General features: G+C 39.4%; 1 protein-coding gene across 1 annotated transcript in view; it reads right to left on the bottom strand.

Moving 5' to 3' along the window:
- Window positions 1-26,583, bottom strand: part of LOC133304436 (uncharacterized) — a 31,101-nt gene extending 4,518 nt beyond the window's left edge. The window contains exons 1-11 of the mRNA XM_061504476.1: window positions 26,556-26,583; window positions 25,627-26,131; window positions 25,509-25,543; window positions 25,310-25,388; window positions 25,110-25,188; window positions 23,187-23,267; window positions 22,929-23,074; window positions 22,521-22,571; window positions 21,675-21,834; window positions 3,082-3,283; window positions 2,743-2,850 (exon numbers count right to left, since the gene is read on the bottom strand). Coding sequence (XP_061360460.1) covers window positions 2,743-2,850; window positions 3,082-3,283; window positions 21,675-21,834; window positions 22,521-22,571; window positions 22,929-23,074; window positions 23,187-23,267; window positions 25,110-25,188; window positions 25,310-25,388; window positions 25,509-25,543; window positions 25,627-26,115 — 1,430 coding nt within the window. The 5' untranslated portion in view covers window positions 26,116-26,131; window positions 26,556-26,583. The remainder of the gene's footprint in view (window positions 1-2,742; window positions 2,851-3,081; window positions 3,284-21,674; window positions 21,835-22,520; window positions 22,572-22,928; window positions 23,075-23,186; window positions 23,268-25,109; window positions 25,189-25,309; window positions 25,389-25,508; window positions 25,544-25,626; window positions 26,132-26,555) is intronic.
- Window positions 26,584-27,457: the final 874 nt, after the last annotated feature.

The following is a 27,457-nucleotide window of genomic DNA, read 5'->3' on the forward strand; positions in this document are numbered from 1 at the left end:
TTGGCTAAGAAATTAGAAAAGTCCACAGAAACATATTCCTTAGCATTATCACTACGTAAAATACGAATAGAGGCACCAAATTGAGTATGAATTTCAGCAGAAATTTTTTGATAAATAGAAAACAACTCAGAACGGTTTTTCATTAAATAGATCCAGGTACAACGAGAAAAATCATCAATAAAAGTAACGAAATACCGAAAACATAAAACAGACACACTATGACTAGGACCCCAAATATCTGAATGAATAATTGAAAAAGGAGCATCAGCTCGTTTATTGACTCGATTAGCGAAGGAGGAGCATATGTGCTTTCCTTGCTGACATGACTGACAATCTAAAAGTCTGAAGACCGGACAAAAGAGGAACCATCTTCTGTAACTTGGAAAGACTAGGATGCCCGAGGCGACTGTGGATGAGTTGTGGAGATTCTGTGAGAGAACAAGCAACGGAAGGACTCGACACAACCAGGTAGAACAGACCCCGTGACTCACGGCCCACTCCAATCGTCTTCCCCGTACCCGGATCCTGCACAGAAACAGAATGATTTGAGAAAGTGACAATACAGTTAAGAGAGTTGATCAATTTACTAACAAATATTAAATTGTAAGGGATGTTAGGAATGTAATAGAGAGATGTTAAGGTCAATGAGGAGGTTGGACAGATTTGTCCAATTCCATGAATAGGAGCCTTAGTGCCATCAGCAAGGGTAAAAAAGGGTAAGTTATCAGAATATGTAAGGGATGAAAAGAGTTCCTTATTACCACAGAGGTGATAAGTAGCACCTGAGTCAAATATCCAAGGGCCAAGTGATGCAGAATGAGAAACGCAAGCAACGGGATTACCAGTTTCTGAAGCAGAGGCCTGAGACTGAGGAGAGACCTTTCTGAGAAGAGTCTGGAATGCTGCATAGTCTTCAGAGGAGAGAGAGACTGTATCATTTGAAGCAGAATCCGATTGAGCTATATTAGCAGCATAAGAAGGTCGCAGGTGAGGGTACTTTATGTAGCAACGTTCCTCATAATGACCAAGTTGCTGACAGTAATTACAACAAGGTCACTGACCACGTCCGACTAGGCCTCCTGGGCCACGTCCTCCTGGGGCTCCTGGACCATGTCCTCTTGGGGCTCCTGAACCACGTCCTCCCGGGCCTCTACCACGACCACGTCCACCTCCAATGTTCCCGCGAAAGTCAGTACGGGAAACTAGAGTAGTAGAATCAACAGTAGAAGATGATGCAGGAGCAAATTTCTTATTCAGATTCAGAAGACGCCGATACGTCATTGAAAGATCAGGCTCCCCACTAGTCAAGATAGTATCCCGGAGATTATCATATTCTTCAGGGAGGCCAGACAGTGTGGCAACCATAAAGAGACGTTCCACCTGTTTCCGATATGCAGTAGCATCAGTAGTGTAAGGCAACATATCCAAATATGCCTGCATCAAAGATCGACTCTTGCCAACATATGTCTCCATCTGAATGCCGGATGATTTGCTCAGTTCCATAAACTGAGAGATGATGAAATAGAGCTGCTGAACATCATTAGTGTAGAGGTCTTTTGCTTCCTGCCACACTTTAGTACAAGTTTGAAACGAATAGAAGATGTCCAAGACAACTGGATCAATAGATTGCCAGAGGATGCTCAGAAGCTGGTTGTCGATCTTTTCCCAATCAGACTTTTCCTCCTTAGGGACATTAGTAGACTTAGTCGTGAGGTGGCTCCCATGTCCTTGTCCAAAGAACCAACCTCGAACAGAGGTGACCCAGTTCTTGTAATTAACAGAACCCTTCAATTTTGAAGAGGTAATGGACCCAACATTGGTAGAGATGATATTGGGAGAATTTTTGACAGGAAGAGGTGAAGAATTGACCTCCGAATGAACAGAACCATCTGCTGCCATAATAAGAAATCAGAAAGATATAAACCGAGTAAATAGGAACGAACCTGATCACCGATCAAGAAGCGGTGCGCGCAAAAAGTCAGACCCACACCAAAACAACCAGAGATCCAGAAAGAGCAGGAGAAGGCGAGCTTCTCTGTCCAAGACCGGCCGGAAAAGGGCTCACGCGCCGGCAGAAGGTGGCTTGTGAGGCCCACGCGCAGAGGAGCTTGGAGGCGCGTGAGAGCCCGTGGGAGGTGCGTTGCTGATCGGACCTCCACAGACCTGGTTGCCGGGAAAAGACGGTCCTGATCGCGTGAAGTTTGGTCGGAAAAGTCGCCGGAAAAAGTCTCTGGTGGCCTGAACAGTGATTCTGGTGGCGGGCGGTGGTTCCGATGGCCGTCGGAGGGGCTGACGCGTTTGGAAAAATTACTCAGAGGCTGTTTACAGCCCTAGATGGCTTACCGGAAGGACGCACGGCAAGAAAGAGGACTCCTAAGCAGTAGGCTTAGGTTTTAAAGCAAAAACAAGGTTTCTAAGCGGAAGCGAGGGTCCCCAGAACGAAAGAGCTCTGGTACCAACTTGAATATAAAACAATATGTTGTGTATTGATCTAATTCAGAGAGTTACAATATATAGAGACTCTAATAGGCTTATATGAAAGGCCCAGACCTAATACAATCAGAATAATTACAGACTCTAATCATATCTAATCAGACTAATCATATCTAATCATATCTAATATATTCTAACAGAGATCATGCCCCGAGGATAGCATCAATAAAATTAGTTAGAAAACAGGTAATGAACAGTGATATTATTTTGGTATCAATGTAACAGTACTGCACGTAGAAGGAAAATTACCTCTGTTTGCTAGCCTTTTTATCAGAGCTCTCATGGGGATGTGCAGCACTGTTTTCCTGATTATTCAAACTTGAGGACAAATACTGACATTGTGGAAGATTCAGAACTCTGCATTTGTTCATTTTTGGAAACAGATAAAAACCAAAAGAAATATTGGAGATAAACATTTGTAGCTAATGGTGAGAAAACAAAAATATTAGTGTGCAGGTGATATACTTAGCCAAATTTATGGAGAGAAAAAATCTTTTAACATTAATTTTTGTGTCAATGCATTTTCAATAAAAACTAAAAATGATGTCCAAATTAAGTCCTAAGTAAGCAAGAGTCACCGATCTCTACCTTGTGCAGTGATTGCAGTAACCCCATGTTTGCACAAGGCCTAGACCCCAACCGCCACAGCCCATGCACCTCTGCAAACTAGATGATTGATCATCCCCACCAACAGCCGACAACTCTGAGTAATCTGACACAACTTCCTGAGCTGAATTAGGACGCTCCCATTGTGATACATGACTTCTTGTATTATAGTAATACTTACGACCTTTGACATAAAAAAAGAGTTAATAAGATACCTTACAAAGTTCATAAATTAGGGCAAAAAGGGAAAAGAGAATTTGACTTCATTATGCTTCTAATAAAATATCCAGGAATGGTAAATGAGACAATTGCAATCAAGTCATGGGTAAACTGACCCAACAAACACACTACTTCTCTGAGTACAGAGTGGAATATATACTACACTGATGGCAAATAATATATGTGACAGTGAAAAATTGCCAAGTTTTTGCAAAGTGAATTTGCATGAGGGAACAGGTAGATTTACTATTTGCATAACACAAACATGCAAAAGGGCCAAATGAATAAAATGTCAAACATCAGAACATATAAGATTAGTCTGTCATTTTTATTTATAAATTTAAGTAGTTAATTTTAGAATATGTAGATGATATCGTGTAATATTAAGATTAATCTTAATATAGTTTAGAGTATCCTAGAGGATCACTTAGGGTTAGTTTCCCTATTTCCTTATATATCATTATTTGCTTCCTTATTTTAGCAGTCCCTCATTTCGCATATATAGGGTTTAGTGCTTTGTCTTTTGAATCACTTAATCACTTGACAGCACATCAATATAAAATATTATTAAGTCCTCTTTTTTCTCCATCTATACCCAAATTCCTATTATTTCAATATGGTATCAGAGCAGTACCGTCTTCCGTCACCTGTCCTGTCATTTTTCCATTGTCAAGTTCCTAAAATACGGAGCTCTACATCAACTAATTTTCCGTCAACCTTTTCTCAGCAGTCTATTGTCTTCCGCCTCATCTTAGGCCACCTCCGCTGTCATTAGCCTCCATCAAACGTCACCAACCCAGGGGTCTAGCATGCTTATAGTCTTTCCTCGTTTGATTTGCATCGCATTGAGAGGGAGAAATTTGCAAGTTTCAATCTGGCACGTCGGATTTTGTTAGATGCAATTTAGCCCTAGCCACCTCTATCATCTCCCTAGCGTGAAGCTTTGTTGCTTCTTTAGTATGTTAGCTTTGTTTCACAATTGTCCTCCTCATTCACTTGGTGAGCTATTACTATAATACAAGAAGCCATGCATCATAGTTGTCGAATGTCATGTTGCGTGGTGAAGCTGTCTAGGAAAAAGCAATAAAAAACACACCAAGTGAAAAGAATAAATTGGGGTTTGTCACCAGCTCCATATTAAAGCATTGTAAGAGCCAATTTGGTTTTCTAGTTCGCAAATAGGGCAATTGTTACCTCTACTCTCCAACTTGTGGGAGAGTGCTAAAATATTTAGATGTTAACGGATATCAAAAGCATATTACTTAGCTTAGCTTACTCTTATCTGCTAATTTATATTGTTTTTGTTGCACTAGATATATTCTTTGTGGCCATTATGTAGACGGTTGGCTTAGTTGTAACTGACTCGATGATGAGTCATCAATTCTTTTATAAATAGAGAAACTACTGAATCAGATCTTCATCTTTGACGATAATACAAGTTCAGTTCACATTACCCTCTCTTACTCTCTTTTCTTCTCTCTCCCTTTCTTTCATTTTGCATCACATTCTTCTTGGTATCAGAGCTCTCTCTTGAGGGCCTAATACAAATCATCTACCATTTCTTCCGCATCGTTGCAAGTCAATCGTGACACAACAGTGGAGAATAAAACTCCATTGCATTTCAATTACCATATCTCTGTCAAACTCATGGAGAACAATTACTTGTTATAGAACAAGATTGCCTAACCTGTGATAACATCGCATCAATTGCATTCATTCCTAGTGAACCCTAAGATCCCTTTTCAGTTTAAATCTAAGCAAGATCGGATTGCTGAGAATGTTGACCCAACCTATTAAATGGCTTTGACAAGACCAAATGCTTCTGTCCTGGTTGCTCTCGATGATTTCAAAATAGATTGTGAAAGAGAAACTTAGCGTTCGTCACGCCTGGGAAAAAGCACCAAATTTGTTTCATGGAATGAAGCGCTCAAAGGCACATCAGCTCAGAACTGAGCTTCGAACCATCAAAAAAGGTGGCAGATCTGTGGCTTAATACCAAAGGCACATAAAATCTCGTTGCGATGAACTTAGAGTTATCAAAAATCCAATTCCTATTGACAAGCAAATAGAGCTGATTCTGGATAGGTTACCAGCTAAGTTCAATGTGTTTGTTGCTTCAATTCATGCACGTGAAAATCCCTATGCCATTGATGATTCACGAGTGGAATTGATGGCGCATCAACTCTTGCTAGCCTAGCAGAATGAGTCGCTTTGCCCAAAAGGTTGAGTCTTGAAACTTAGAATAACACCTTTGGTAACAATGCTCCGTTGGCCCCTGTTTTGCTGAACCGGGAACAAAACAGCCTAACGAAGTCTTTCTATAGTGGAAATGGCAATTCAAATCAAATTGAAAAAGGAAGAGCAAGATCCTTTGGACACAGTAATCAAGGTATGGGGCATGGTGGAGGGAGAAACCTCCAATTTGTTACAAATTTGAACACAGGGTCCAAAATTGTTGATATAGGCATGACGAAAACTCCGTCCTTGTGCTTCCACCACCTGAAGTTCCTCAATACTTCACTCCAGCACCTCAGAGCCTCACACTACGAGACCATTGAACAAAAATCAAGCCATGCTTACTGCTTCTACTGCATAGTGCCCTGTTCCTTCTCATTCACAGCTAATATCGCAATGCAATAGTGATTGGTACCCAAACTTTGGTGCCTCACATCATGTCAAGACTGATCCTCAAAATCTGCTGCAAAGTACACAGCTTTCAAATTCTGATAAGATCTTCGTGTGAAATGGTCAAGGTCTGAATAATCGAGCTACTAGTTCTTGTTATTTTTCCACGTCACTTAAACCACACACTAACATTTATCTTCACAATTTACTCCTTGTTCCTTCTATTACAAAGAACTTAGTGTCATTCAGCCAATTTGCCAGAGACAATAATGTTTATTTCAAATTTCACCCATTCCCTTGTTGCATGAAATCACAAGACTCTCATGACATGCTCCCGAAGTTGGAGCGAATCTTGGGGTCTAATGGCTTATATCATTTGAGTGGAGTAAAGCTCTCTAACACGCCAAGTCAAAAAACCTACCTAGCTCTACTCTTTGTAGTTTCGTTTGTAGTGCAGTGTATGCTTGTAATTCATCTTTGACAAATCTGTTGTTGTAAGTTCACCATGTACAAATAGTTCAGAATCTAAGACTGAAAAATCTGTAGTTTAGAATCATATCTACTCTCCTACGGCATTGTCACCTAGGTCATCCTCGTAGTGGTGCTTGTAAAGTTGTACTTAACTCTTGTTAAATTCTCATTCAAAATAAAATTTATCTTAACTTTATTTTCCTGTTGTTGGGGAAAGGCCCATAGACTGCCCTTTTCTCCATCTACTAAAAAGTATGATAAACCATCTGATCTCATATAATAAAGGGACCAGCCCCATTTAAATCCACTATAGGGTTTATTTACTACATTTCCTTTGTTGATGCTTTGATACAAACGCAATTAGTAAGTGGTTCAAGAAGGTGTACACAAGAAAGAGGCGCAGGGGAATACTCTCACCTAGCACTAACGATGACTCAGCAGTTGATTAGACGTAGGCACACAGCTTGCTTGGCCACTCAACATGCACTCACACGGTTACAAAAGATTGGGGCTGAGAGTGGATGAAATTTAGTGGAGGTGGGTGATGGTCACCATGTCTCTTGTCAAGGCATGTGTAGACGGGTGTCTATCGAGTTATAGGGGCACATGATTACCCAGGACTTACATCTGTTTGACCTGGGTGGTTTTGAGGTTATTCTCAATTTAGATTGGTTGACTGCGTTAGGGGAAATCAGAGCCAACTTTAAGGAGTTAACTCTCAAGTTTGATTTTCGAGGAGAGGAGATTATTCTCAGGGGAGAACCTTCCCTTTCGAGGTCCTTGGCTTCACTGAAATCCATTGTGAAGGCTTTGCAGAATGAAGGCACTAGATACTTGGTTGAACAAAAGAATGATGCGGTGAAGGGTAATGGAACGTTTTGGAAGGAGCTGGAGGAGTTGTTGCTCGAGTTCCAGGATCTGTTCAGAGAACCCAAAGGATTGTCTCCAACCAGAAAACAAGATCATGCAATTATCCTGAAACCAGGTAGCCAAATCCCCAATTTTCGTCCGTATAGGTATCCCTATTATCAGAAATCTAAAATAGAAAAACTTATATCAGTATTGTTGAGTAAAGGTTGGATTAGGCAGAGAACTAGCCTCTATGCCAATCCTGTAATTTTGGTTAAAAAAAAAAGATGGAAGTTGGCGTGTTTGTGTAGATTATAGGGCCTTGAATTAATGTATTGTGATTGATGAGCTCCTTGATGAATTAGGAGGGTCAAGAATTTTTTCCAAATAGATTTAAAATCAGGGTTTAATCAAATCCGTATGGTTGAGGAAGATATCCCTAAAACAGGGTTTAGAACCCATAAAGGGCATTATGAGTACTTAGTGATGCCTTTTGGCCTCACTAATGCCACCTCTACCTTTCAGGCCCTCGTGAATGAGGTGCTTAGACCCTTCCTTCGAAAGTTTGTGTTAGTGCTCTTTGATGATATTTTGATATTTAGAGGAAGCAAACAAGACCACACTGATCAACTCCGAAAGGTATTCGAGGCACTTAGAAGTAACCAACTGCTGTTGAACAGAAAAAAAATGTTTTGGGCAGCTCCAAATAGAATACTTGGGGCATATTATTTCAGCAGATGGAGTTATGGCAGACCCAAAAAAAAATTGAGGCCATGATGGAGTGGCTTGTTCTCGAGAACATAAAAGGGCTTAGAGGCTTTTTGGGGCTCACAGGCTATTATAGGAAGTTTGTAAAAAATTACGGGAAGGTGGCAAAACCTTTCACAGAGCTACTAAAAAAGGACAGTTTCAAGTGGGATGCTGCAGCTCAAGAAGCTTTTGATTTGTTGAAAAAATTGATATTCTCTGCCCCAGTTTTAGCATTACCTGATTTTACCAAGGAGTTTATAGTTGTAACTGATGCTTCAGGCAAAGGAGTAGGAGTTGTATTGATGCAGGACAGTAGGCTAATCGCTTATATCATCAGCAAAGGACTTTCTCCTAAGGCATGGGAGTAGGGTTGGTTGAAGCATTAGAAGGATAATCACCTACTATCAAGGTGTGGGCAATTCTCCTTCTAATGCTTCAAGAAACTTAATTTTGTAAGAACCAAGGATTGGTCAAATTTAAATATACCTAGCAATGCTTAAAGTCATATTACTGCAAAGATAGTGCAGGCTAAGTCTCACCTCGTAATTTTTATAGCATCAAATAGCAGTATAGACAGTAATAACAACATTAATGATAAAAAGTTGGTCATGGATAATGAAAATAAAGATGAACAGACAACTTCTCTAGACTTCAATCTTGATATTCTAACACTCTTCTTCAAACTAGAGCTTACTAAGCTTTAAACTTGTTTAAAATAAACCCTTTATAAAGGCAAATCCCGATGCACAAGGCTTCTCGACTTGCGAGGTTAGGGGTGAGGGTCAGTTATAAGCAACCTTACCTTTCAAATAAACCCTTTAAAAAGGGAAAACCAAATAATATAATTTGGGATCCACAAAACATGGTTGAAAAGGCAACTCAGGAATGCTAAAGAGGCAAGAGAGATGAACATTGGCCAAAAGGCAAATACTAAAAGATAGCTAGAATGACTATCATCCCAAAGAGCTGATTGAAATATTACATGACCAAGGAAGAAGAGACTTCACTGGAATGATCATCGACAGAAATGTCCTGGCAAGCAACTATACACATCAAGAACTTAAAATTTATCCTCCGAGTTCATCAAGAACATCATTTGGAAGCTTCAACCACACAAAAACTTAGGGGACCCAAAGCATCATTCATAGTATATAGATGCAGAACATCATTTGAACATTCCGCACAAGCAAAACAAATTTGTGTGCTTAAGACAAGAATATATGTTAGGGGAGCACACAAAACCTATAACAGATAGGTTTAAGTCACGGAAGCAATAGAAGCATTCTCTTTTCTTGTACAAATCAAAGTCATTATCTATCTTCAACAACTTAAAATGAGTTGGAAGATAATCTAGCCTCTCTTCTTCCATCGTTTACCATTGTCTTAACCACTTTGGTAAGAACTCCATTTTTCCCACCAACACTTCACCAATTCAAATTCTTTTGGAGTTCCCTCTCCAAGAAGAGCTAACTCTACAAGGACTTGTACAGGTTCCTGTCTGATCAAGAGAACAGCTTGTCATGTGACAATGATCCAAAGGTAATTATCTTAACTATTTGAGGCATCTGGTGCTTTTAACCAAAGTTGGATGTCAAAATTAAAAACTTTTTTTTTTATATCTTTACTATGTGAATGAGAGATCAAGGGTTTGAATCCAAAAATCAGTCTCTTTGCACAAGGGTAAGGTTGGCTGCATAAAAGAATTTCCTCCACCTTTACCCTCGCAAGTCGGGGTTTCATGGGGAGTGGTTTTAATCTTTATAATGTTTAGACAATGGTAACTTTCAGGGGATTTCCTAACCAAATAGGAGCAGAATTGTAGCCAAGTTTTTTCTTCTATCTCCATTAATCAATGCCTTCTTATGTTTTGTTTAAGAGGCTGCTTTATTCTAATATTTTGTAATTGTCTACAATCTCTGGTCAATAAAATTACTTTTATGATCAAGAGTTCCCAAAATGAGAATAAAGAAGAGAAGGAATAAAGAAATACTGCATGCCTTCTTAGATCTCTAGAATCAAGGCATTAATTTTTCCACTACCAAGGACAGGTTTCTTTGAAGTGTAACACTAAGTCTAACCAACTACATGTATGTGTGTGCTTGTTTGTGTGTATATTCCTCTTTTTTCTAGGATCAAGATCCCCAAATGATGGCTATAGATTGTGGTTGATGCACTTGCAGAAAAGCACAGGAAGAAACAATTGATGCATACTGCAATTGAAACAAAATGCATGTCAGTGGCAACCACAACAGCCACAAACCATTTGTAATTGCAGTTGCGGAGCAGAATCTAAAACCGACTTAAGATGTAGAAGTGTCTATACTAATATAAACAAAATAATAACTGTGACAACTCTCTGAGTTAGGAACTCCTACCAAACTACTAGAGAATATATTGAATTAAAGTAGTAAATTAAAAGTCTGTCAAAACTCCAGTTCCTACCCAGCTGTAAGAGAAAATGTATATTGCACTACTGTGCCTATGACTATAGGATTGTTTATCTGTTATGATTATCAGTTGTTCTGTGACAGTGGTCCCAGTCAGTGAGCTTGGTAGCTCCCTGTATTAGATAAGTAGTGGTTTACTTTCTGCTATTGTACACATGCATGTATCAGATCCTCATCTCCCTTTCTGTTATAGCTTTCTGTTATAGCTTTCTGTTATAGCTTAGTTAGCTTACTGGTTGTTTGTTAGAACTGACTCACTTGCTGAGTCAGCATTCTCACACTCTATATATTGATAGAGTGTAGCATTGTGTAAATTGTGTTCTTCATAATAAAGATTCAGATCCAAATATTCCCTCTCTCTCTCTCTCTCTCTCTTGCATCAATGGCGTCTCTCAAGAATTCTATTATGGTATCAGAGCACTCATCTTGAGGGTCTGATCCATCATCGTTCTTCACTATGTCTTCCGCATCCAACTCTGAAGATAGTGCTACAGCTGGTAACAGTGCTCCAGCATCCTTGAAGTCGAACAGAGAAGCAACGTCAATGGAAAATCGTGCTCCTCTTCTCTTCAATCATCAAGTTACAGTGAAGCTTACAAATGACAATTATCTGCTCTGGAATCAGATAGTTGAGCCGATTATAACATCGCATCAACTTCATCGTCACCTTGTGAATCCAAAAATTCCTATTCAATTTGAGTCTGAAGAAGATCGTTTGAATGAGATTCAGAATCCAGCGTATATTCAATGGCTCACACAAGACTCTATGCTTTTATCTTGGCTCTTGTCCACTATCTATGAATCTGTTTTGAACGAGATACTAGGAGTACAGTATGCTCACGAAGCTTGGGATAAGATCCACAAGCTTTTTCATGGAGTCATGAAGTCCAGATCTCGTCATTTACGTTCAGAACTCAGATCTATAAAGAAAGGAACTAGAACTGCCAAAGATTACTTGTCTCGCATCAAAAGCCTCTGTGATTCTCTCAAAGCCATAGGAAATCCAGTTACGAACGAAGATAGAACTGATTACATACTGGAAGGACTTCCAGTTGAATACAACGCGTTTGTGACTACTGTTCATGGAAGAGAAAATCCCTACTCGATTGAAGATCTAGCCATTGAGTTAATGACGCATGAACAGATGTTGTTAAAGCAGAATGAATCTCTTCTTGATTCAGTCACTGTGAATGTTGCTCAAAAACAGAGTAACACGTCTGGTTCTACTCCTCTGTTTGCCCTTGTTTTTGCAACTCAGGAACAGAGCACTGGTCAGACCTCTGTACAGAGGGAAGGTGATGATTCTCTTCGTTCTAATGTTTCATATAGAGGACGAGGACGCTATAATAGCAGAGCTAGCAGAGGTAGAGGGCGTGGAAGCAGACAAAACGTGTATTGTCAGTTGTGTCACAAGTATGGTCATGACGTAAAGAGTTGTTGGCATCGTTTTGATGAAGACTTTGTGCCCACTCTTCCTTCTCCAGAAACTCAATCAAATGGACCATACTTTGCTCAGAGACAGCCTCTACAGACTCAACAAAGGTCGTATCAGTATGTTAGGCCATCTCCTCAGGTTATGATTGCTGCACAATCTGGTTTGCTTCCAACTCCGTCTTCTGCTCCAGCTCTTGAGTTGTTCCCAGATTCAGGTGCCTCTCATCATGTGACTTCGAGTCCTCTGAACTTACTACAGAGCCAACAATTGAGTGGTTCAGATCAGGTCATCATTGGTAATGGGCAAGGTTTGGCTATTCAAGCTGTTGGTTCCACAAAATTTATTTCACCTTATGATTCTCACAGATGCTTACATCTCAAAAATCTATTACTTGTTCCCTCTATCATGAAAAATCTTATGAGTGTTAGTCAATTTGCTAAAGATAACTCTGTCTACTTTGAGTTTCATCCAAGTGTTTGCTTTGTAAAATCGCAGGACACTCATGACATTCTTCTTCGTGGAGTACTTGGCAATGATGGTCTTTATCGTTTTTCAGACATTTCCCTTGCTTTGAGTCAAGCTCATTCTCTCAAGTCTTCTATCTGTTCCAGTCCTTCAACTGATAGCTTTCACCACTGTACTTTTGTTGAAAGTGATAATAAAGCTGTTGATCAGCCTTGTGTAGTGTTAGTCAAACAAGTCCTTCAATTGTTAATACAGATAATTTTCCTCACTGTAATTTTGTTGAGAGTGAAAATCGAGCTGTTGATCAGCCTTATACTGTTAGTCAAACTTGTGTACCTTCAAATTCTACATACTCTCTATGGCATTGTCGTTTGGGGCACCCCAATCATGTAACCTTGACAAAAGTGCTTAACTCTTGTAATATTTCAATTTCTAATAAAAATGTTAGTGATTTTTGCTCTTCATGCTGTATTGGAAAAGCACACAGGCTTCCTTCCTCCTCATCACAAATTGTGTATGACACAACTTTTGCTCTTGTCTATAGTGACTTATGGGGACCAACTCCTTTTAAATCTACCTTGGGATACACTTACTATATTTCTTTTGTAGATGCTCACACCAGATACACTTGGATTTATCTGTTAAAACAAAAATCTGATGCTCTTTCCATTTTCAAACAGTTTCATTCCTTGATAACAACTCAATTTCAACTTCCCATGAAAGCCTTACAAACTGATTGGGGTGGGGAATTTAGACCATTCACTGATTATCTCAAACACCATGGCATCATTCACAGACTTGCTTGCCCACACACCCATCATCAAAATGGTGTTGTAGAGCGCAAACATCGTCATATTGTTGAGCTAGGTTTAACCTTGTTGTCTCATGCCTCCCTACCATTATCCTTTTGGGATTATGCCTTTCTTTCAGCTGTGTTTGTTATAAATAGGCTTCCAACAGCATCCTTAAATTTTGCTGTTCCTTATACCAAGTTGTATCATCATAGTCCAGATTATCAGTTTCTTAAAGTGTTTGGATGTGCTTGTTTTCCATTTCTTAGACCTTATAATCGTCATAAACTTGAGTTTCATTCACAAGAGTGTGTATTCCTGGGTTATTCCACAAGTCATAAAGGATATGTTTGTTTAAAAAAGATGGCAGAACCTATATTTCAAAGGATGTTCTTTTCAATGAATATAGGTTTCCTTATGCTCTTTGGACTAACACTACAGCTGATCCTTCCCCTACTATTCCAGTTTTTGCTCAGATACCTTTAATGTCTCCATTGATGTCTGAGTCTTTTTCTTCACCAGTTTCTTCTTTCCAGCAATCTCCCCAGCCATCTTCTAAGTCCAGTTCACCCATTTCTTCCTCTCCCTGTACAGCTTTTGTATCATCATTGCCGTCCTCTGTTCCTGCGTCACATAGTAGTGTTCCTGCAACTCCAATGCAGTCCTCTAATTCCTCTTCTACAGCATCTAACCCACTGTCCTTATCTCCTGCTTCTGAGTCTTCTCCCTCCTCAGGTTCTGAGTATTTTCCCCCTTCTTCTCTAAGGGAATCCTCTCCTCCTCATTCTATTATGACTAGATCCAAATCTCTGGCCAGATCCACTGCTCTTCTTGCTTATACAGAACCTTCTACTGTGAAGCAAGCCTTAGCCAGTCCACATTGGGTTGATGCCATGAAGGCTGAATACAATGCACTTATGAATAACAATACATGGACTCTTGTTTCTTTGCCCTCTAACAGGAAGTCAATTGGTTGCAAGTGGGTCTTTAAAGTTAAAAGAAAATCCTGATGGCACAGTGAACAAGTATAAGGCAAGGCTAGTGGCAAAGGGGTTTCATCAACAAGAAGGTTTTGACTACAATGAAACCTTCTCACCAGTGGTCAAACCTGTTACCATTCGGATCATGCTTACTCTTGCACTTACTCACTCTTGGTCCCTTAGGCAACTTGATATCAACAATGCCTTCCTCAATCGTGATTTGCTAGAGGATGTGTACATGAGTCAGCCCCCTGGTTTTGAGAATTCAGATAAGAACCTTGTGTGCAAGCTCAACAAGGCTTTGTATGGGCTTAAGCAGGCCCCTAGAGCATGGTTTGATAAATTGAAAGGTGCTTTGATGTTGTTTGGCTTCAAGTCCAGCTGCTGTGACCCTTCCTTATTCATCTCCAAGACTTCTTCTCGCTGCACTTATATCCTTGTGTATGAGGATGACATAATAGTCACTGGTACTGATGCTGCAATTGAATCTGAAATATATTGTATATTCAAGTATGTAAGTCTGTACAAGGAGGCTCTCTATTTATAGAGACTAAAAAGACCTAATGGGATGACCTAATGGGCCAAGCCCACAATCTAGACTATTCTAGACTATTCTAATAATAATAAAATAATATTATTTCTAACACTCCCCCTCAAGCTGGTGCGTATATATCAAAAGCTCCCAGCTTGTTACAAATATGATCTATTCGGGGACCTCTAAGAGCTTTAGTGAATACATCCGCAAGTTGATCATTGGAATTGACAAATGCTGTCTCGATCTCCCTTGACTGGATCTTTTCTCTAACAAAATGACAGTCAATTTCTATATGTTTGGTCCTCTCATGAAAGACTGGGTTAGAGGATATATGCAAAGCGGCTTGGTTGTCACAAATGAGCTTCATAGGCCTTTGTTCATAGAGATGGAGTTCCTTCAGCAATTGTCTCAGCCAGATGAGCTCACAGGTTGCATTTGCCATTGCCCGATATTCTGCCTCCGCAGTGGATCTGGCGACCACAGTTTGCTTCTTACTCTTCCAAGAGATCAAATTTCCTCCGAAAAGAACACAATACCCTGAGGTGGATCATCTATCTGAAGGAGAACCTGCCCAGTCAGCATCTGAATAACTAGAGATCTCTGAACTCCCTTTATTTGTATATAATAAACCTCTTCCTGGCGCCTTTTTAATATATCGGAGAATTCTAATAACTGCATCCCAATGGGAGCCACAGGGAGAATCAAGAAATTGACTTGCAACACTCACTGCGAAGGAGATATCTGGCCTTGTCACAGTAAGATAATTCAATTTTCCAACTAGTCGGCAGTAGCGACTAGGATCTGGCAGTGGCTCCCCCTGTCCTGGTAATAACTTAACATTGGGGTCCATAGGTGTATCAATGGGTTTACAGCCTAACATTCCAGTCTCATCTAGGATATCCAGTGCATACTTCCTCTGACAGATGGAAATGCCCCGCCTAGACTGTGCAACTTCGATCCCCAAGAAATATCGAAGTCTGCCAAGATCTTTGGTTTGAAATTGATTGAATAAATGCTCTTTCAACTGATCAATCCCGATCTGATCATTGCCTGTAATGATAATGTCATCAACATAGACCAGGAGATAAACGCACTAGCCAGAAGAGCTATGCCGGTAAAAGACAGAATGATCGGCTTTGCTTCTGATTAAGCCAAAGGATTCAACAACTGAACTAAAGCGGCTAAACCAGGCCCGAGGAGATTGCTTCAGGCCATATAAAGATTTCCGAAGTTTACATATCATTCCAGAATTCTCCCCCTGAGCAACAAAACCTGGTGGTTGCTCCATATAAACTTCTTCCTGCAAGTCACCATGTAGAAAAGCATTCTTAATATCAAGTTGGAGAAGAGGCCAGTGATGAATGGCGGCAAGGGCAAGAAACAGGCGAACAGAAGCCATCTTAGCAACAGGAGAAAAGGTATCCCCATAATCAAGACCAAAGATCTGTGTGTATCCCTTGGCCACTAAGCGAGCTTTAAGGCGATCAACAGTGCCATCAGGACCAACTTTAACTGTGAACACCCATCGACAACCAACAACAGACTTCTCGGGAGGAGCACGAACAAGATCCCAAGTGCCATTAGAGTGAAGTGCCTGCATTTCATCAAGCATCGCCTGGCGCCACCCTGGATGAGATAGTGCTTCACCTGTGGTTTTAGGGATGGAAACAGAAGAGAGACTAGAAACAAAAGTAAAATGTTGTGAAGAAAGTCTGTCATAACTCAAGAAAGAATAAAGGGGATGAGGATTTCGAGTGGATCGAATACCTTTCCGAAGGGCAATGGGAGGAGTCTCTGATGGAGGATCCGGAGGAGAAGAGCCGACGGGAAAAGGCGATGAGTCATCAAGAGGCAAAGTCGGAGGAGGTGCAGGCTGACGACGCTGGTATGTGAGGAGAGGACTATATGCAGGTATGGAGGTAATTGGTTGCTCCTCTGGAATAGGGGCACCTGCAGCTGGTAAAGACAAGTCAAGAAAAGGAACAGGAAGGACCTGATCAACTTGTGACACTGGAGACGGAGTAGAGTGAAAAGGCTGCTGATCAAGGAAAGTGACATCAGCAGAAACGATATAACGCTTGAGATCAGGTGAATAGCAACGATACCCTTTTTGAAAACGGGTATACCCAAGGAAAATACATTTGAAGGCCTTGGATGTCAACTTGTCTTTACCTGGAGTAAGATCATGAACAAAAAAAGTACAGCCAAAAATATGTAAAGGCAGAGGATAAGAAGGTGCTCCGGAAAACAAAATACTGTGGGGAACATCATTATTTAGCACAGAAGAGGGCATGCGGTTGATAAGGAAACATGAGGTGATAATAGCATCTGCCCAAAAACGAAGTGGGACGTTCATATGAATGAGAAGAGTACGTGCAATTTCAACTAGATATCTATTTTTACGTTCAGCGACTCCATTTTGTTGTGGAGTGTGGGGACAAGTAGTCTGGTGTATCGTCCCATGTGTATCCAAAAATTTAGAAAATTCAAGAGACACATACTCTTTTGCATTATCACTGCGCAAGATTTGAATAGAAGCACCAAATTGAGTTTTTATTTCTGCACAAAACTTTTGATAAATTGAAAATAATTCAGAACGATTTTTCATTAAATAAACCCAAGTGCAACGGGAGAAATCATCAATAAAGGTTACAAAATACTGAAAACTCAAAACTGACATAGTCCGACTCGGACCCCAAATATCAGAATGAACAATAGAAAAGGGAGCAGCAGCTCTTTTATTGACTCTACTAGCAAAGGAAGAACGAGTATGCTTTCCCTGCTGACAAGACTGACAATTCAAAGACTTAAGACCTGACAAAAAAGGAACCATATGCTGAAGCTTCGAGAGACTTGGATGACCCAGACGGCTATGGAGAAGCTCAGGAGACTCTGTGAGAGAGCATGCAACTGGAGCAGAGGGTGCATGCAGATAGTAGAGACCTCGTGACTCACCGCCCGCTCCAATCGTCTTCCCCGTACTCGGATCCTGCATAGAAAAAGACTGTTTAGAAAAGGTGATAGAGCAAGAAAGAGAATGGGTCAATTGACTAACAGAAATTAAATTAAAAGGAATGCCAGGGATGTAATAAACAGAGGTTAAAGTCAAGAAGGAGTTGGTTTGGCTTGCCCAATGCCACGAGCAGGAGCCTTGGTGCCATCAGCAAGAGTAACAGAGGGAAGATTATTAGAAAAGGTAAGGGAAGTAAAAAGATCCTTATTACCACAAAGATGATCAGTAGCACCTGAGTCTACTATCCAGGGTCCAAGAGACGATTGAGAAAAACAAGCAACATGATTACCAGTATCTGGAGCAGGTGGCTGAGAAGAACTCTTCTGGAGAAGGGCCTCATAGTCTGCAGCGGAAATAGTCACTGATCCGGTAGAGGGCGGCACAACATCTGTTTGAGCAAAGTTCATATGTGGTGGCTTCAAGTAAGGGTACTTTCTATAACAACGTTCTTCAATGTGGCCCAGATATTGGCAATAATTACACCGAGGCCTTTGTCCTCGGCCACCCTGTCCATACGACATCGTCTGTCCGCGCCTGCCTGGGCCATATGAAGTCATGGGCCCGCGACCGCCTTGTCCGCGGCCACGACCACGACCGCGACCACCATTGTTCCAATTACCACGAGAGACTAAAGCAGCAGAATCAGACAAGAGAGCAGTAGAGTCAGTAGCTGTGACGTGTGCGGGAGCCACCTTATCTTGAAGATTCAGAAGGCGCTGAAAGGTCTGGGATATGCTGGGAATCGCAGTACTGGTTAGAATGTTCTCACGAACACTTTCTAATCCGTCAGGGAGACCAGAGAGAGTCACAACCGTAAAGAGACGCTCCACTTGCGTCCTGTACACTGTAGCATCCGCAGCATGAGGTAACATAGCCAAAAATTCCTGCATCAAAGAACGAATCTTACCAACATAAACTTCCATACGAGCTTCGGGTGATTTGCGCAAATCCATCATCTGGGAGACAATGGAATAAAGTTGTTGAATATCATTGGTGTAGAGGTTTTTGGCTTCCGTCCACACATCATAGCAGGTCTCAAAAGGAATGAAAATATTGAGAAGAGATGAATCAATGGATTGCCAAAGAATACTGAGGAGCTGAGCATCAACTTTCTCCCATTCAGTCATCTGATCTTGGGAAATATCAGTCTTCTTAGTGGTGAGATGTTTGTCATGGCCTTGACCGGTAAACCAGATCTTAACGGAGGTAGACCAGGTCTTGTAAGTGGCAGATCCGGTCAATTTCAGAGTTGTGATAGATGGAATAGCACTTGAAATGATGCCGGAAGAATGTTTACTGGTTCCTTCCATCAGGAACAGCGATCAGACAACCAAAAAATTGTAAAAATTACGCGAAAAAGGAACAAAGTAGCGACTTTTGCACTAGAAACCTCGAACGGAAGAGACCCACAACGATCGGTCACTGGATCTGGAAGGAGGAGGCAGAGGCGAGCCTGTCTGCCTTGGTTTGGTCGGAAAAGGTGGCCGGAACAGTGCAGACGCGCCGGAGAGAGGTGGCGCGTGAGGCCCACGCGCAGACAGCTGTGGTGGCGCGTGGAGGCGCGTGCGGCGGCCGTTTGGGACGGGTCTTGGACAGAAATGGTCGCCGGCGTGAGGGGATCCTGATCGCGTGGTTTCTCGCCAGAAAGGTGGCCGGAACAGTGATGAACAGTGACGGAACAGTGTTTCTTGCGATGTGAACAGTGTTTTCTGGTCAAACAATGAAGGAGGATGACGATCTGAGATCGAAAAAGGGTCTAACAATGTTCGGAGGGTTGAAAAAGGTTGCCGGTATGATGCACGGCGGTAAAAAGGTTTGCCGGTATGATGCACGGCAGTACAACGAAAGGAAAAAAATATATATATGCGGAAGCAGAGCCCTCAGATCGAGAGCTCTGATACCAAATTGAATCTGAAATATATTGTATATTCAAGTATGTAAGTCTGTACAAGGAGGCTCTCTATTTATAGAGACTAAAAAGACCTAATGGGATGACCTAATGGGCCAAGCCCACAATCTAGACTATTCTAGACTATTCTAATAATAATAAAATAATATTATTTCTAACAGCTGCCTACATTCAATTTTTGATTACTCAACTTCATTCTCAATTTGCTCTCAAAGACCTTGGCACCTTGGATTTCTTTCTTGGAATTGAAGTAAAGCCTCATGGTTCTGGTGGTTTGATTCTGTCACAAGGCAAATACATTCGGGATTTACTTACTCGAGCTGCCATGTTTGATGCAAAAGGCATCTCCTCTCCCATGCCCACTAGCTGTAAGCTCTCACGTTTTGGCTCTAATTATTTCTCAGATCCTCATCTCTACAGGTCAGTTGTGGGTGCACTTCAATATGCCACCATAACCCGTCCAGAAATCAGCTATGCAGTCAATAAGGTCTGCCAATTCATGGGGCAGCCACTAGATGATCATTGGAAAATAGTTAAAGAATTCTCAGATATTTAAAAGGGACTGTTACATATGGTCTTGTGCTTCAAAGGGCTGTTCCTCAACATCCTCTCTCTATTACAGCATTTTGTGACGCTGACTGGGCTAGTGATCCTGATGATAGGCGGTCTACATCTGGTGCTGCTCTCTTCTTGGGTCCTAATCTCATTTCTTGGTGGTCCAAGAAACAAACCTTGGTAGCACGCTCAACAACTGAAGCTGAGTATCGAAGTTTAGCTCTTACTTGTGCTGAAATTTTGTGGGTTCAATCCCTCCTTCGTGAGTTACAGGTTCCCTATGTTACTCCACGCATTTTCTGTGATAACTTGAGCACTGTTGCCCTCTCTCATAATCCTGTTTTACATGCTCGAACTAAGCATATGGAATTGGATATCTTCTTTGTTCGAGAACGTGTGCTTGCTCATGAGCTTGTTGTCTCGCACATTCCTGCTTCAGATCAACTGGCAGATACTCTGACTAAGGCTCTTTCCCCTGGACGTTTTGCTGAGTTAAGAACCAAACTCAGGGTTCTTGATTCCCTGCCTCAAGATCCCTGAGTTTGCGGGGGTGTATTAGATAAGTAGTGGTTTACTTTCTGCTATTGTACACATGCATGTATCAGATCCTCATCTCCCTTTCTGTTATAGCTTTCTGTTATAGCTTAGTTAGCTTACTGATTGTTTGTTAGAACTGACTCACTTGCTGAGTCAGCATTCTCACACTCTATATATTGATAGAGTGTAGCATTGTGTAAATTGCGTTCTTCATAATAAAGATTCAGATTCAAATATTCTCTCTCTCTCTCTCTTGCATCAATGGCGTCTCTCAAGAATTCTATTACCCTGCAACAGAATCAAACTCTGTTAATCTGTTTCAATATTCAGTTATGTGGTTAATCAGGATCTATCCCTATAAATATTGTAAGACATATTAACAGCATTGTGTGAATGAAAATCAGAAGTTAGTTCAGATTATTTTCTCATTTCTTCAAACTTTGCTTTCTCGCACTTTCTCAAATTTTCTATCCTATTCTTGGATTCTATCATCTGCCAACAGGTACACTCGTTAGAGACTTCTCTTGATGTTAGAAATATATAATAAACATAACTCATAGAAAGACAAAATGCAATGATGTGGTTCAGCCAACAAAGGTATATAAAAGGGACACCCAGCATGTTGACTTAATGGCTGACTCAGCAATTCTGTTACAACAGTAGAGGAATAAATAGAATAGGAGTGGCAGAAAGTAAAGTGCGAGAGTTTTCTTCCAAGAACAGAAGTAGAGTTAAGAGAGCTAGGGACTCTCGAATTTCTCTTTCTTCTGTATTCAGATTCTCTTGTAATAAGTACTCTTGGTGCTTCTGTAAATTTGTATCACGAGGACTATGCCTGTATCTTTGAATTCTTAATCAGTAAGTAGTACAAGCATCGATTAATTGTGTTCTTGCCCATTAATTCTTGCACTATTAATCTTTTCGTTCTTGCTGGTCTGTTATCCTTTGGATTGGTTTTATCATGCAACCATGTGATATTTTATATGTGTCGAACCTGTTGTTTCATCCAATGCCTCCACCCAATGTTCTGGAAGATGTAAAGATGATGGTGATTGCTCAGTTAAGGATGCTTCGTGAGGTTTTTCCCATTGACTCTTCCCAGTACTCTCATTATAATAATAGCATGCACCACTTCCTGGATCTTTTGCCTCCACCTACATGGAAAATTAGTAATTAACATAAGCTACAAAGTACTAAGGTCTTAATAAAATTAAAAATCCTAAAGAAAGAAAGGAAATGATGGAAGCCTGCTCATCATTTGACTTTAGAATGGGAGATGACGGTAATTATATACCTTCAAATCTATCTTTAAACAGATATTATTTCATTATTAAAGTGATAACCACAAGGGCAAGCCTTGAGCAACGATAAGGTTGCTACTTTGTGACTGGAAGGTCATGGATTCAAGTCTGGCAAACAGTCTCTTTGCAAAAATGCAAGAATAAATTTGCCTGCAATCGACCCTCACCCTTACTCTTGCAAAGTTGGGGAGCTTTATCCACAGGGTTTGCCCTAAAGTAAAAACCAAATCTGACTTATCATCTTTCAAATTTAAGATGGGCCATATTCTTCCATAATCCATATATATACCAAAATGCTCACGGTCAATAAGACTTGCTTAACCTTTTTTTGTTTTTCAAAAAAATATACACAATATAGCAGTGATCACTAAATATGCAGCAGCTATGATGCCCAAATCTTAATTCTAATTTTTTGTTGTCAAAGCTAGGATCACATTCAAGAAAGTCCAAGACTGATAAGGAAATTTAGAATAGCTATTTGCAAGGCATATGCAAAGAAATTTTGCATACAGTAAACGTTTATAATAAGTAATACACACCCATCCCGGAGGCAACTTTTCGTTTTCCGTAAGTCCAGCTGAAGTACCTTTCTGAAATTAAAAAAAAAAAAGGGGTAATCTGTAAGGGGATTGAACAAAATAATTTACAGTAAAATATCTATGCCCATGAGAAGTGAAAATAGAATTCTAAATTAAAGGTGCAGCACAATAATTTTAAAAGCTTCACTATCACTGAGTTCAAACCCAAATGAAACTCGCAATACTATATTTTGGAATGCAGCCTCAGAAACAGATTACCACCCCCAGCGTCCAAAGGAAAAATACACACATGCTCGCGCACACACAAAGATGATAAATAAACCCATAAACTGGTGGAGCATAGAGAGAGAGAGAGGGGGGGGGAGGAAGAAGCATGGCAACAAAGAAAAACTAAATCAATATTCTTACAAGATCTTTACTATGTGTATCATTTTTAAGAATACCCCTAGCTCTCAACTTCTGCTTGAGGTACTCAGGCAATTCTTTAGCTGCAGGTTTCTGCTCTGAACATCCATCATGTTTAGATTCAGGCTGAACGAATGAATTGCTACCTACTACACAGTACCAGAAGCAACAAAGTTAAGGTATACTCACTGTCTCAGTTACTGCAATGTTAAAAGAGCGCTGCAGCATGCATGACTCAAATAATTTTGGAAGTAAACTTACCTGTAGTAGCATTAATCTTGGGAGCATCATAATAGGCACCTCCTCCAGGTACACCATATCCATTACCTATTTCTGTGTTACCTGATATAGAAGTAAAGGCATATAATCCCAAAAGAAAGCATACGGATTCATTGATAACAAAATTATAGACGAAATAAACCAATGACAGCAAATTAGTAATGTTTGAGAAAAAATATGAAAACATAGTGCTTTGAACTGAAAACCACATGCCAAAACATATTTTTCTAAATCATATCAAGGTTTTATTTTCTATTTTTCCTCTCTTAACAGTGACCAGAGCACAGACGTAGCTACTGTAGACCATATGTTCCCTCCCTACTTCATGGTTTTAAGTTTAAGAATGTTGTACGCAAAGTGTGATGTAGTATAAAAGCCCTAGGACAATGTCTCTAGCACTCAAGACATATTAGGAGAGGAAAGAATGCACAAAAGAGATCTGAAATCATCTGATAAAAGCCAAAAAAAGGCTGGTCTCTTAGTTAGCAATAAGGAAAAAAGAAGAAAACTTCTGTCAAAAAAAAAACCGTATCCATGTCCTTACAACCTTGAAACCCAATTATACAGGATAAAAACTGTAATTTCAAACCAAATTCTAGCCCTTAGAATAAATCTAATCCTAGCCATCTAAGGTCCTGAATCCAAAGAAAGAGAGACATAAGTAAAATATGAAATTACACTGCCTTCAGCAACATTCTCATTAGTACCTAAAATAATGTCAAATCATATTCATGAGGGTATCCAATCAAACTTAAGAGATCATATTCATATATAAATACACACAACTATCAACTAGTACCCGATAATCTAATTTTGACAGAAAACATTGAATTACTTTTCTCCAACTTTATTTGCTGATATAAATATTTCTAATCTATTAGGATATTTGATTCTTCAAAATGGAAGACCATTTCTTTGACTTGATGAACAAAGATATTAATCATTGTTACAATAGTAGGATTGCTAATCATATTGTTAATGGGCTTGGGCTTGAACTAGTAGTACTAGTATTTAACCTAATTATTAGTACAAATAGGAGTATTAGATTAGGGTATTATGTCAGATAATGTTAGAGTATGCAACGCCTAGTCAGTTAAGACTCTGATAGCAGTTGTTTAGATTTTTGTTCAGTAACTGCTGTATTCAGTTAAGACATTCCTCTCTATTGGCTGCACTCTTTGTTAATATGGCAAGCTAGGAATGATAAACATCTATTTACCAGCTTAGGGGGACTATTGGATTCTGATCTCAATCCCTAAAGTTTAGGCATCAGTTTCAGTAGCGATTAATTGTATTTTTCTGATTTAATTCTGTTAATTTAATTATGTTTCATCATTTTGTTTAGTCAACCATTTTAATAAAAAGATTAGGAAGGCTGTTTCCTAAAATCTCTCTAGCCTGATTTTTGTTACTTGATTAAGGAGATTTAATGCTGGAATTAAGGAAAAAATAGAGTTACTCTTCAATTGAATTCCAATTTGAATCCAAACTTAAATGTGTATTAATGTTTTGTTCGAAAACTACGACAATCCAATTTGGGCAGTGGCAGACCTATTGCCATGTCCTCTCCTATATATTCCTCTCCTTTTAGGCATTTTGAGTAAGAAGAATATTGAAGTATTTTCCTGTCTGAAAAAAAGACAACTAGTAGTAATCATCATATTCATGACAGAGAAAAGAAAAGTCCAACAGAGTTGAGCATCCTCAAGTCCAAAAGAGCAGAAAGGAGAGGCAACAACATACAAAGAAATTAAGTCATAAACGAAGGAAAAAGCTAAGAATAGAGCAATATAACCACTCCACCAATAACATCATGCAATGCCACATTATCACTGAGCTGAAGAAAAAGAAAAAATATCTGGCAAAGAATTAAAAATACTTGGTTAAAGTTATTAAACTACAGACCTTCTTCTTGGCGTGCAGCTTTCCCACGCTTAACAGCCATTTCAGCCCTATGGTCTGTGGCCATTTTCAACAGATGTTCCTGTTTTTTTTAAAATAAAAAAAAAAATAAGAAAAGAATAGAAAAATGGGATTGCAAACTGTCTACCTCTTATATTCTTCAGAGAAATAAAACTAAATCCAATAATGTGTTCATCACGCACCTTCAAAGCATTGGGGTCACGTCGTTCTGAGAATATGTCTAAATTATCCTTGGCAGGTGAAGCCACATTTCTTACCTCTCTGGATTGGCACAACAAAAACATCGAGCGTTGTAATCTTAATTTCTCAATTCCCTAACATGTATCAACTATTTCAAAATCAAGAAAGTATTCTACAGAAGAAAAATAAAAAAGTTCATACCTTTGACTCCTTATGATATTTTGGGTGGTGATTTCCTATCAGCGAAGACAAGTCCAAAATAATCAGAATGATTAAATTAAAATAACAAAATAAAAATGAAAATACAAGAGATACAGACTTGTTCGCGTAACACAGCATCCTGAGCAGCAATATCAATGTCACTCGCACTGTTTAATTGTTTAAAACCATTCACTGCAGCTTCATCCACATTCTGAGTAAAATTGACACCAAACTCTTGCAATGCAGCTGAATTAGCATTCTCAACGCTCTGATGTCCTCCATCAACATTGTTCGAAGACTTATTATTTTGTTCATGCTGCTCTGTTGATTTCACATTGGGAGGGGCCTCCAAGGTCAATGCTTGAGTAGTAACAAATCCAGACTGAGAGAAGGGTCCTTGTTGAAAGTTATAAGGGGTATTATAAACAGATGTATGAGGAGCATTGGGAGAAAACTGATATTGAGGCAAAGGAGCAGCGACATTCGGCGAAAATTGATAGTATCCAGAATAGTTTGAATGATTCTGAGGTCTGTTCTCACCAGGCTGTGAATAATTAGGCCAAGAATGAACACCTGGAGGGAGTGGCTGATCTTGGGAATTCTCCATATCTTTTCAATTAGCTCTGTTAAGACTTCAAAACCTTTAATTTCTAACTATACCAACAATGAATAAAATGACAATCTTATTTTAATATAGAACATTCTACAAAAAGAAAGAAGGAAAGAAAAGAACAAAAGAATCCCTTAACAATAAGTGTCAGATAGTTCAAAAACTGAAAGCATAATTAAGAACAGTGCAGGTTTCAGACAAAGGAAATTCAATGGGAATATTTGCAACAACTAAGCAATCGTGTTTGGCTTGGCACAACCAATATCTATGTTTCTTTTTCTTTTTCTTTTCAAATGAATTTCGTAGTAACAACAGTATAGCATAATCGGCCCATTTTTTTTTTTGAAGAAAGTAAAATTTGCAAGAGCAAGAATGATTTCAAATAAAAGAATAACAAATAGAGTGAATATAAAATCGCAAAGTGTTGGAAACTGTACAAGAATTATATTGCTGAAGCTGCCAGAGTTGTCAAATGGAGACACCTTGTGTCGAATGAAAGTGTGGTAGTAACCGCAATAACTAACGACCGAAATATGAATATATAAAACATGAAAGATTTGAGGTTAAGGAGAAAGAAAAGCTTTGGTTAAGGCTTTACAGTGTTTATATGGTGGGCGAAGAACACAGCTGCGTCTCCGTCACGCGTTGGCAAACGATGCTGGTTACTTCTTAGAGTGCCTTCGTTAGTTGGGCTTTCGCGAATCATGGCCCAAAAGGCCAAAACTAATAGAGCGTCATTTCAAAAAATGTAAAGAAAGCGATAGATAAAAAAGAAAAGAGAGTTGAAAAAAAAAAGTGTAGATGACACCTTTTTGTAAGAATAAAAAAGTATAAGTTGTGTCGTTTAAAAGGATAAACATTTTTTTCAACTAAGAAAGTCAAAATTAACAAAAAAATTGGTAATTAGTAAATCGTATAGGTGAGGATGAAAGTATGTGTCTGATCCTTTTCAATATTATTTTTAGAAGATTTAAAGCCTTAATTTCGGGACCAGCCCAAATCAAACTAGTCATGAAATCATAAATCGATTAAAATATTTCAAAAAAAAATAAAATCAAGATTTATTTAAAAAAAATTCAAGATTTTGATAAAATTTAAGGTTGGTTAATGATTAAAACAAGATGGTAACTAAATGGCATTCACCCATTCAAAAGTCATCGATTTCATTATTAATAAAAAAAAATTAGTAAAATCACGTTGACTCTAATAATTTTAAATTAATATTTTAAAGTTTTAACAACCTTACATTATTTTTTTTAGTATAGATATTCTCATAGAGATTATACGAAAACCTCACGTGGTTAAAAAAAAAAAATTGTGTATTGAATGGTGGCCGAAA

This window comes from Gastrolobium bilobum, unplaced genomic scaffold (genome assembly GCF_033153095.1).
Source record: "Gastrolobium bilobum isolate Gb01-03AN ecotype WA unplaced genomic scaffold, APGP_CSIRO_Gbil_v1 utg14467, whole genome shotgun sequence".
Lineage (NCBI taxonomy): Eukaryota > Viridiplantae > Streptophyta > Magnoliopsida > Fabales > Fabaceae > Gastrolobium > Gastrolobium bilobum.